The sequence below is a fragment of the Pseudorca crassidens genome, chromosome 5 (assembly GCF_039906515.1).
Source record: "Pseudorca crassidens isolate mPseCra1 chromosome 5, mPseCra1.hap1, whole genome shotgun sequence".
In the NCBI taxonomy this organism is placed as follows: Eukaryota; Metazoa; Chordata; class Mammalia; order Artiodactyla; family Delphinidae; genus Pseudorca; species Pseudorca crassidens.
This window is the reverse complement of record NC_090300.1, coordinates 46,114,931-46,126,562: the sequence shown is the minus strand read 5'-3', so window position 1 is coordinate 46,126,562 and position 11,632 is coordinate 46,114,931. Positions and strand designations below refer to the sequence as shown.

General features: G+C 46.1%; 1 protein-coding gene across 7 annotated transcripts in view; it reads right to left on the bottom strand.

Moving 5' to 3' along the window:
* Window positions 1–211: 211 nt before the first annotated feature.
* The window catches only part of PPM1L (protein phosphatase, Mg2+/Mn2+ dependent 1L), a 335,379-nt gene continuing 323,958 nt past the window's right edge, over window positions 212–11,632 (bottom strand). For all 7 annotated transcript variants that reach the window (XM_067737896.1, XM_067737902.1, XM_067737898.1 and 4 more), the window contains 2 exons: window positions 6,536–6,697; window positions 212–3,413 (listed from right to left, as the gene is read on the bottom strand). In XM_067737896.1, coding sequence (XP_067593997.1) covers window positions 3,067–3,413; window positions 6,536–6,697 — 509 coding nt within the window. In that variant the 3' untranslated portion in view covers window positions 212–3,066. The remainder of the gene's footprint in view (window positions 3,414–6,535; window positions 6,698–11,632) is intronic.

The window sequence follows — 11,632 nt, the reverse complement described above, 5'->3', positions numbered from 1 at the left end:
ATGCTCCATCACTCTATAAAACACTCTGTAATACTCTTACCACATAGACAAGATTCTAGAGCCCAATGCCTTCAGTCCAAGGCAAGGAATGGAATGTAGCCACTGGTTACCAGTAAGATGCACAGTCATGTTGCATTAGAACAGCGACCTCAGAGTTAAGTGCTTTGGGCAAGTTGGTCATGTGAAATAAATGCCGATCTTGGGAACTAGCTTTGGAGTTTTCCATATAAGTATTATTTATTCCTTTTATTAGAGAATTGCAAATACAGTGAATTAAAAAAAAAGTTTCCCTGTCTCTCCCCCCACCCCCCCAATCCCAACCCATTTTAAGAGTACAAATTGCCAGTGGAGCAGCGGGAGAGCAGTGCATTAATGAAGACCTGGGCTTGGCATCTTGCTGGGGGCTCATAAGCAGGTGATCATTGGCTCCCAGCTTCATTTCTAAAAGACTATAAAACCATTCCAAAATTTGGCACCATGGGGGCTATTGGCAATGCGAACTCAGGCTAGGGGGTCTGGGTGACGATTCCAAAGCTTTGGCAGTGCTGTTTAGGGAAGCTTCACATGCAAACTTCTCAAATCAATTTCCCTAACTAGACTCAACCTTCCCTGTCCCTGGAAAATGGGAGTGGCTGGCCGGTGAGCCACAGGGCATGCCGGGTGATGTCTGCAGACCCCCGACAGCTGGAGGCGGCTCAGGGAGAGAGAGCTCCAGGAGGATGGGGAAGGGAACAAAGTAGCCTGATTTTGAGACATAACTATTAATCAAACTGCTACTATTTTGCCTAGAACTTCTGTTTTTCAAAAATCTACAAGCCAAAGTGGGAGAAAAAGAGGCAGAAAGGGAGTAAAAAATACACGCACTACTTGATTAAAGTCAGAAATGAATTAATTCTACAAAGCAAAGTTTAGAAGATGCCTTGTGAACTCAGAAGGAAAGCCATGCACTCCTGCACTCGGCACCATCTAGTAAGACATTTTGCAGGGCAAATAAACACTAATTTACTAACTAAGTCGCTTTTCTCCTTCATCTTCACCAAAACAGTACCGTTTTCATTTTAGACAATCACAGTGATCATAGCATTTAAAAATATCTTTCCATCGTTATTATGAATTTTGGGTTAAGTTAAAAATAAAAAAGGAAAATTAACTGCATACTGTAATACGCTGACACTGCTTATTCCTGGACTCCGGTTAGAGGGTGGGCTTTGGTAACTCTCCAGAATCAGGACGTCCTAAAATCACCAAGCAAACTCAGGCCACCTGGCCTGACTGTCCCATCACTGATCACAACCTGCATGTTTCCCACATTCCCGTCCCAACCCCCGCCTCAAATACACACATCCAAATGTTCAGTGCCTCTCAATAGGCAGATACTCCAATCTAACATGGTGGCAGGTATTTTGTACTAGATGGCTTAAAAAAAAAGAAGAAAAAAAACCGAGGTTCTAATTCTCATGCTGTAAATTCTAATGTTATAGTTTACCAAAGTAAGCACGTCTCTTGGAAAACCACTAGTCATTCTTTCAGTCAAAGAAAGGTTAAGTGCTCAGAGGAATCCAGATAGATTACAGTCCTTGGCAGCCACAAGGGAATCTTTTCATCCTCCTGAGTTCACTCCTAGAACCTGCTTCAGGAACGCTCCACAGCTGAAGCAAGCAGGGAAGCGGCATCGTGGGCAGGAGGTGGCCGGTGAATGGGGCCTTTGAGAAGCTATAAAGGCAAATGCTCACTCTGGAAGGACAAAACCAGGTGGCCGCTCTGGCATTTCAGACACAGAGGGGTGGGGATGCAATGAAAATCTTGTTTGGCTGTTTGAGCCCCTCAGCCAGGGAAACAGGATGACCCAGCATTTTCTGTAATTAACTTATAAAATACTGAGATTGGAAATGTGACTTTGGTGATAAGAAATGAAAAGCAGCAAGTCTGGCCGCAAAAATAACTCAGTGGTTTGCAACCAGATGTTAAAGACTGCTGCCTTTCCACTGTCTAGGGGAAGCGCGTCCCAGTACTTAACCACCAAATTCCAAAACTTGGCTGCGAACTCTGTACTCGGCTTCCGGGAGCACACATGCAGTTCTACACCGCTGCTTCTCAGAACACTGCTTCAGAGACACTTGAAAGCTACTAGAACAGGAGAGGAAAAGATGCACAAAACTGGGCAGCTGGAGCTCGATTCGAGGTGGCAACCTCACCAGCGTTCTCTCTGAATGCAAATAGCAGACTTCCCAAGGGGCGCTGTGACTTATTCGGCCATGGTGTCTTCTATCTACTCTTAAAGGTGGCAGGGATTATGGTACTGTGATTTGCTTTTTTCACTTGGTAATGTAAAAAAATCGTGGTGTCTGGTGGTAAAGTTTAACAGCTGCCTATTACATTAGGTAAGGTGTAGGCCAAAGATTAAGGTCATGCATGATTAGGATAAACACACAAAGACTGGTCAGGTGGTACACAAAGTCTATTTAACTAATAAAGAAAGCGAGGGAAGAAGTTTACTTCTGCCGTGCAGGCGGCTCTCATCCTCCCCACGTCCCTCAGCCTCCAAGAGTAGCCACGGAATAATAAACCATTTCCAAATCTGTGTCTGCAGGGCTGCTGCAGAGCAGAAAACCTGGGCTCAAGAGGACAAAGCATTCTCAGGACAGCTCTGCCCCTCAGCACAGGGTGTGGCCACATCGGCCCTGACTCACTGCTCCAATGAGAGGACACAAAGTCTGATGCCTGGAGGGCCCTGTAAGGGATCTTGAAAACAATCATAAAAGGAGAATATGTGGCACATATGCCGTTCACTTCATACATGTGACTGTACAGCTATATATTTATATATTTTGCACATTGGATGAAAGAGTTGGGAAAACACGAAGAAACCATTTTCCAGCCTCTCAACTACATTGGCCAAGAACATCCTCTGTTCATCACGGCACATAGACTTAAGACGGCCGGGGATGGGGAACCCCATGTCTGGGATGGATGATCCTAACTGTAACGCCCACACCTTTCACTACATTAAAAGAGACCAGTGTGTTGAAAGTCCTTTAGTCTAAGGCAGCTGAGACCCCAGAGGGTTCACTGCTCTTCTGTTTTGCTGCTATTCCTGAACTTCACCACCATGACTGTGATGTTGTCAGGGCAGCCTCTGTAAAACGACTGTAAAACTATGCTCTTGGCCCCAAAGTGAGGTTCATCCAAGCGGTCCTTGATGAATCGAACAGCTTCTTCGTTGCTGAAAGCATCCCAGAGGCCATCTGATGCCAAGATCATGAACTCGGGCTGGAGCTTGTCCAGGTCAAAGGTCAGGATATCTGGGTCTGGGATGACCACGTTGAGATTTTTCAGCGGATAATCCCCCAGGGATCGAGACATGGCCAGGATTCCCTGGACCCTCCAGGAGCCATTGAAACTGATGAAACCACCTGGAAAGATAGAACGAGCCCATTAGCTTGACCAGCTGCTCTCTCACACCCCGGGTGCGGTCCGCGTGCGTCTGCAAAGGGCTGACCTACTGCATGTGACCTATGTGCTCCCCTCACCCCACCTTGGCGCTACCAGGAGGGAACAGCGTTCCTCTGCGTGGCTTGAGGTTTGATGCTCTGCGGGTAGATCCTCAGGCCCTCATCCTTGGTATCTTAAAAGGCTTCAAGACCAAATTAATAAGAATATTGAGGGTAGGAGGCATGGATGGGTGAGGGCATCAGTTTTAACTTAAGGACACCTTGGCAGCGCAGTGACTGACAGTAGGGAGCCCTAGGGTGGAGATCCAGGGACAGCAGCAAAACAGCACTGAAAGGCAGGTGGATGGTACCAGAGAATACCACTGGGATCCATCATTAGCTTGAGGCTGCCCTTGGGTGTGCCTGTATCTCAAAACACCTCCCCCGATAGCATCAGGATTAAAGAATGGTGCATTTTAGCACAGTTGTTAAAGGCTCAGGCCCTCGGGGCAGACTGCTTAGATTTGATTCCTGGCTCTGTTACTTTCAGCTTTGTGGGACTTTGGATGAGAAACCCTTTCTGATCCTTGGTTCCCTTGGTTCCAAAATTGGGACAGTAACAGTACCTATTCCACTGAGGAGTTGTGAGAAATAAAGGAGTTAGTTATTCCATATTAATCACCTGGCACAGTGCCTGCATATAACATGCATTCAGTATTATCTATTATTATTTTTTCTTTAAGGGAGCTAGAACTTTGTCCATTTGCATATTATTTGTCAGATATTTATTAAATATATATTCCATGCAGGGAAATTTGCAGGCTATAAAGTTAGACAAGATCCAAACCTTTCTATAAAGAAGTAGACAGCCTGGCAGGAGGGAAAAGCCACCTGTATCAATAGCTACAAGCACAAAGCAGCATTTCTTCAGGGAGAGACTAGTACCTGCTAAATGCTGTAGGCAGATGGGGAGGAGGGAGCGAAGATTTCTGGTTGTGATAATCAGGGAGGAGTGAGCATTAAAGCTGGGCTTTGAACGATGGGTAGGACTTCCATGGGCAGGGATGTACGAGAACATTCCAGGAAGTGTGGTCTCCTGGGCAAGAGCATGGGCTCTGGAGTCACTGTCCTGGGTCTCAATTCTGGTCTCACCATTCACAAGCTGTGTCCTTGGGCACACTAGCCTCTCTGAGGCTCCACTTCCTTGGTTGTAAAATAAGGATAACATCATCAACCTCGTAAGGTAGGGAAAGAGAAAGTATATGTAAAGCGCTCAGCTTAGCTCCCAGCACAGAGCACACAGTAAGTGGCAGCTGACATCACTGTTATTGTGGAAACAGCTTAAGGACTGGAGACAGAAAGACCAACGTGTATTTGGCCTAGACTGGTTGCAGCGTACTGTCACACAAAACAGGAGGGGTAGAGATGTCCAGAAGGGAAGGCTGAGGTCAGAGAAAACACACACAAAGATAAGAAAACCAGTCATTGTTCATTAAGCCCTGATGTAAAATACACCCTTGACACAGGTGAGATTAACCTCCTTGGAGATGCTGTCAGAATTTGCTACTGTAATCACTGTGGGGGCAGGGAAGGGTGGATGGGTACGGCAGGGAAGAGGAGAGAGGATAGAATGGGTTGACATCTCAGGAGAGCGCTGGATGCTAAGGTGGCGTCTCCACATGTTCCGTCTACACATCCCTGCCTGTGCTTCCTCAGGAGCAGGCTGACTGTATCCTAAGTCCAGGGCCACAGTGGACTGAGATGCTGTCTTCGTAAGGAGGGAAGCTCATCAAAGCACGATAGATGCTCTTAAAACACTGTTCCATCCCATCAACAGAAAACCTGACCAAAGCTTTCATTAAAAAGTATTCTGCATCTCAAGCAGTCACTGAATAAAATTCAATGCTTTTGGACTCAACAGTATAGCTTCCTCCTGTGAAAACTCAAATGTTGATTAGGTTCTGGGCAGAAGCTGATGTGTAGACATTGAGGGTCAACCTGTAGATTCCCCCAGGCAGCAGGGGCCCTTCTTGGGCTGAGACCCAGGGTACCTGAGCTCCCTCGGCAGCTGGGCCTGTGGCTTAGCATGTGACACAGAGGCTACATGCTGTGGTTGTCAGTCTGGGGAGGGAAGGGCTCCTCCCCTGCACGGGTAGAAAAGAATCCCCCCAAATTGACTATGAAAGTGTAATCATCAACTGATAATCTTTCTTCAAGTCTTCGTCCCAATGTCACCTTAGTGAGGCCTATGCTGACCACCCCGTGACACTCCCCGTTCCCTAACCTGCTTTGTGTCTCTCCATAGCAGTTATCACCTTGTAATATACTAGATCATTTACCTATTTTTACTTATTTATTATTAATGTCTGTCTGTCTACTACATTCCCTACCTGTTTCTCAGTTCCAAGATGTAAGTTTGTACCCCCAAGCCTCTAGATGTTGAAAAAGTGAAAAAGGGATTCTCCCCCTCCCCAAACTGAAATATGTACTTAGGCACTGAGCTCAGTGTTGGGAGTATAGAGATGAACAGACCAAGCTCCTGCCTCAAAGAACTCATGGTCAGGAAGGCAAGACAGATAAGAGGGCCAGGTATGTCCACACATGTGAAAGGTGACCCAAGAGGTCCACATGGGATGCTGGGGAAAGACTGAAGGGGTGTGACAGGGAAGGCTGCCAAAAGGACACCCTTAAACCAAGTCTTAAAGGACAAGGTCGTTGTTACCCACTAGACGGTGTGGACAACACTGGCAAAGGCACAGAGGTATCAGCTCCATGGTTCGTTTGGTGGTTAGTAGTTTGGCACGGCTGGAGAGAAGTGGGGTATGGCAAGCAGGGGCCCAAAGAGCTCATTAGCCTTTAAACTAAGGGCTTTTTTTTTTGGCTCTTTTGTAATCTGTGGCCACAAAGAAGGGCAAATTCAGTGGCCACTCATTAGATAGGAAATGTTACAAAGTCCAGTCCCAGCTGCCTCAGCAGCAGCCTCTGTACTGATCTACTCATCACTGGGTAAAGGAACATCTTCTCCCCCAGGGGCTCTCCCAGCAAGCCACCTTGTCCACTTGAACAAGACAGCACAAAGTCCTCGGAGGCATTCACAAACTCACCGGCTCTCTTTATCCTCTTCCTTTCCTTCAGCTGGTACGGCTTGTGATCATGAGACAAAGGAATGGCATTCCCGTCCTTGTCACACAGGACCCCACGCGAGTCACCCACATTGGCCACGGTGAGGTCTTTATCTGACAACAGAGCAATCAAACACGTTGTGCCTGCAAAACAGGAGAGAGAGGCAATACAGGTCAGTGGTGCTTTGAGGTTAGGCTGCTTCTCGTGGTTACTGGTCCTTCAGTCATTAAAACTACTCCTGCTGGGTAAGAATTTGACTCCAGCCACCCGGAGAATGACAGCTGTTCACTTCAACAACACTGATCAGATCTGACAGTCAATTTTCTTAACCATGTTGGAGTCTCACTGAAATAGGCTAGGATAACATTATCATTTTCCCAAATCATTGTTGTCTCTGCTACTCTTGATTTAAATGCATATCACACTTCAAAGGATTCGGAGAGAATCAGAATCAGCTCGAAGCTTCAGACGATTGATATTTATTTTCTGCTTCTTTTTGGTGCTGAGTTTCTGTGAAATCCCAGTTGAAAGTGGGAAGGATGGGGGGTCAGGTGGGCTCTTCAAGCAGGAGGGCCTGGAAGGGCCAGTAAATGACAGATGCCAACAACCAGGTCCTATGGAGCCATGGGGAGCGGGGGGGAAGCCTATACAAACTAGCCTATATGGAGTCTGACAGCAAAGACTGGCGGCCAGAAACAGGTCGGCGCCAGGGGGTGATGGGGGCGAACTGTAAAGGCAGAGGCAGGAAAACCCAACACGAGGACAGAAATGAGGTCTATGTCGACAGACAGTGAGGGATTGGGGTGGTCAGAGTCAGAAGGGAAGCAAGAGGGAAGAGCTGTTTGCCTGGAGCCCACACAAGACACAAAAGGACAAGCTCTCTCTCCTCAAACTCCTCATGGAATGACAATGGATAAAAGCAAGTAGAGCTGCACAATCTGGTCTAGTTGGAGGCCGCCCTTATTACCTGCCCGGTGCCCTCTGTCCAGCCCCTCTCCTTCCTCCTCCCCCGCCTTCTGACAGTATCACTGAGTATGCAACTACCTGCTGAAGTGCACAACCCATTAAGCTCTGGCTTCGAACTGATAATGCCTTTCCTTGTTAAAATTAGTCATCAATTAGTCTCCATTAATATTTAACCTCCTCGTTAAGAAGGTCATATTCAATAACAGAATGCAAACTGCTTTTTATCTGCACAGAATGACAAGACTGAATTCTTAAATAGACCTAAAGAATAAACACAGATTGATATCAAGAGCGGGGAGAATAATTAGCATTTTCAGCTATTATAGTTCTATTGGAAATTCCATTCTAAAGGCTGTTTAACTCAAAAGTGCCTTGATCAGAAATGGAAACACATGAAATGCTGGTTAACTCACAATGTCTGATGTGAAAAGCCTTGTGAAAGGAGAAAAGACTAATCTCAGGATTATCAAAGCAAATAGCAAACCTTTCACGTTAAAAAAAAAAAAGCTGTAAGAATGAAAATGTAAGCACAAGATGGACAATTCATATGATTATAAATCATTATTCTCAGTTTTTGATATTAGTTGCATTTTGGTCTTCAACCATCCTCACTTTGTCCTCAAGCATCTGATTGTGTTAACCTATCATGATGAGAGCACAGATTCTCCAATAAGGCACACTCTTGGAGTTTGAAAGGTGAAATGGAGACGCTGCGTTATTGGATGTTACGTGGCTTGGGGGCATTATATCAGTTCAACTCTTGGAGTTGTGTCTCTCAGAGGCCCTCTTCCCTTCTCACTCTGTGCACTTCGAGAGATCATGGCTCTGACCTTTGCTTCCACCACCATCTCACCTAAAACGCTAGCCTGGTTGACACTCCTGAGGTCCATATCAACTGCCTGCTAGGCATTTCCATTTGCCTGTACAACATGGGATCCACAAGAGGCTTTGGGGTCTCCATGTGAGGGAGGTGAAGGGATCCACCGGGATGAGCTATAAGCCGTTTCCCCACCCCCATTTCAGCCACAGCAGCTCTACATCCATTGTTAGCTTTATCGGGATGCTGCATGTTCTTTTTGTCTGTTTTTTGTTTTTTTTAAGAGGGGAGAGGTAATTTCTATAGCTAAAAAAAAACCTTTGAAGTTTAATTGTATATGCGATTAAGAACCACTGAAGGGTTTTAAGCAGGAGAGTGACATGATGAGATCTGTGTTTTAGATCATGTCAGTGGCTTTGTGGAAGATAAACTGGACTGAAAGAGACATGATGCAGAACATGACCCATTTCTTTGGCCTCCTGTGGCTCCTGCGTTTCCCAGGGCTGTGGCAGCCATCTTGTACCATGAGGGGATATGGCTCAGAGTCAAGGCTCTGTGTCCAGAAGGGGGAGCGGAGAGGTGAGGAACCTGAGTCCCTGAGACATCACAGAACTGCTGAACCCGCCTGGACCCGTCCTGTTCTTGTTCTGCATGACACTAAATGACTTTACTACTTAAGGCTTTTTACGTTGGATTTTTTTGTTGTTGTTGTTCCTTGTGGTATCCTAACTGGTTCAGGGGCTTACAGTTCAATAAGGGGCTTCTGGGGCTTCCCTGGTGGTGCAGTGGTTGGGGGTCCGCCTGCCAATGCAGGGGGCACGGGTTCGTGCCCCAGTCTGGGAAGATCCCACATGCCACGGAGCGGCTGGGCCCGTGAGCCATGGCCGCTGAGCCTGCGCGTCCAGAGCCTGTGCTCCACGGCAGGAGAGGCCACAGCAGTGGGAGGCCCGCGTACCGCAAAAAATAAAATAAAATAAAATAAGGGGCTTCTGGATGAGAGATTTAGAGGGTGACTGCTTTGCTTCACTCACATGTGAAGATTCATGGCCTGCTGATTCCTCTGTCAAGAAGAGGATCCCATTGTTTCTATGGGTCTATGAAATCTACCTCCTGATGTGGATTTCAGGAATGTACTGCTTTGAAAAAGTGGCAATTGCCTGTGTCAACAATAGACTCTTAGGCCTGGCCAAAATGGGTGAGCCCCAGGTGGCGGAAGGAGAGCTGCAGGCTGTGTTTAGGGTCACTGAAATGTCACTATTCCCTCTCCATAGAAACCTGCCTGTGTCCTGGGTGGAGCCCAAGCATGATTGAAAACACTGTAAATAACTTGTTGTTTGGGCTTTGCAGTTTTAGCTCAGGATTATCAGAGACAATTTATAATCTAATCTTACATTACAGCAGAAACTACCTTGTGGCTGAGGAAAACTCCAGAAACACATTATGCCCAAGAGGAAAGGAGAAAATCACTTTTTCTTTTGTATGTATGAGAAAAAACACTGCCAAGACTCTGGTTATTAGTTTCGAGATAAACTTAGCCATCATAGTACTATTTATCAGAAATACCAGCGTCTGACAGTATCACTTAACCCTGAACCTCAGGATTGTCTATATTAATAATTTAATCTAGGTGATACCTTAATTGAAAATCTGGACAATATTTTGGAGCTTTAACCTAATAGTCTGACTTAGATTAAAAAAAAAAACTGAAAAAGTAAATTCACACGGACTAGACTTCAAAATCCTAGCTGAGTGAGGTCTGGCAAATTATTTAACTTTTAATTTAAGCCTCAGAAAATGGTACCACCATCCACTTAGCTGCTCAAGCTAGGACACATCCTTAGTTTTTCTCTCTTCCTCATTCCTGACATTCAATCCATCGTTAAGTTCCTGTCACTCGTACCTCTCAAACACATCTTAAACCCCTTCCCTTCTCTTGTTCTCATCGCGCTGACTGTGGTCCAAGCCACCACCATCTCAGCCAGCGTGTTATTTCAGCTCTCCAGGTCCTGCGTGATCTGCCCCTGCCCCAACCTGTACAATGTTATGTCATACCACCCTCCCCTTGCTCAAGGCCTCCCTTCTGTTGCCCAAACATGCCAAGCTTTTTTTTTTTTTTTTGGCGGAATGCGGGCCTCTCACTGTTGTGGCCTCTCCCGTTGCGGAGCACAGGCTCCAGACGCGCAGGCTCAGCGGCCATGGCTCACGGGCCCAGCTGCTCCGCGGCATGTGGGATCCTCCTGGACCGGGGCACAAACCTGTGTCCCCTGCATCGGCAGGCGGACTCTGAACCACTGCGCCACCAGGGAAGCCCATGCCAAGCTTTTGGTTGCCTTTGGGACTCTGTACGCAGTGCTCCCTCTGTAGTCCTTGGCACTGTCCGACATGCACATGGTGATGTCTCAGTTCAAGTGTGACATCTTCAGAGGCCTTCTCTGATGGGGGATCTAATTTCCTCTTTATGTCCTTTATTGCCCTCACAGCACACAATTATGTAAATATCTTGTGTATTTCTTTAAACAATTTATTTAATGCCAATCTTCCCCTGTACAATGTCAACTTCACAAGGGTAAGGATATCATCTGCTTGTTTTTCTTCCTATAATGCTGAGGTCTAGAACATCACAGACCTCATATTTGCTGAATAAACAAATTAATAGAGGACTGATAAACAATCACACACTCTCTCCTTGGTCCTGATCTGACATTATGCTAAGCTCCCGCTGTCTTGCTCTGAGTATGTCAACCCAGTTCAGTACCACACTGTACCACATCTTCTAGATATTGCCACAGCAGGGAGATAGCCAACTGTAGCAAAATACATTTTACACATTGATCAAAACATAAGGACCCTCCTGTACATGTATAACCATGCTCACAGGCACACTGTTAGTAAGTGGAGAGAAGTTCCAGCCCAGGCCTGTCCCTAGCTCTTTCCTCCAGTCCAGGCTCCTGGAACAATGTTAATGAAACATGAGTAGGGCATCCATCCTCACCAGCTTCTAAAGCCGTGGCACCTTAGGAAGCAATAAAAGTGCATCATGAAGTCATTACGTGAATAATTTCTGTCTACGTCTGACCTCAATTTGTACTTCAGCAAAGCAGGCACATTTTTGTGTTGTTGTATTAATTCTTGTTTTCCTTAGGAAAAACACACGAATGCCAATTATTCATCAGTCTATTCCTCTAAACCAGCCTTCTCTCTCTTAATTTCTAGGATGCAGACAAAGTAAAGGTACACAAGAAAATCTATTCTGATAAGTATTTTCATTGGATACTATTAGGCAATGAATTCATTG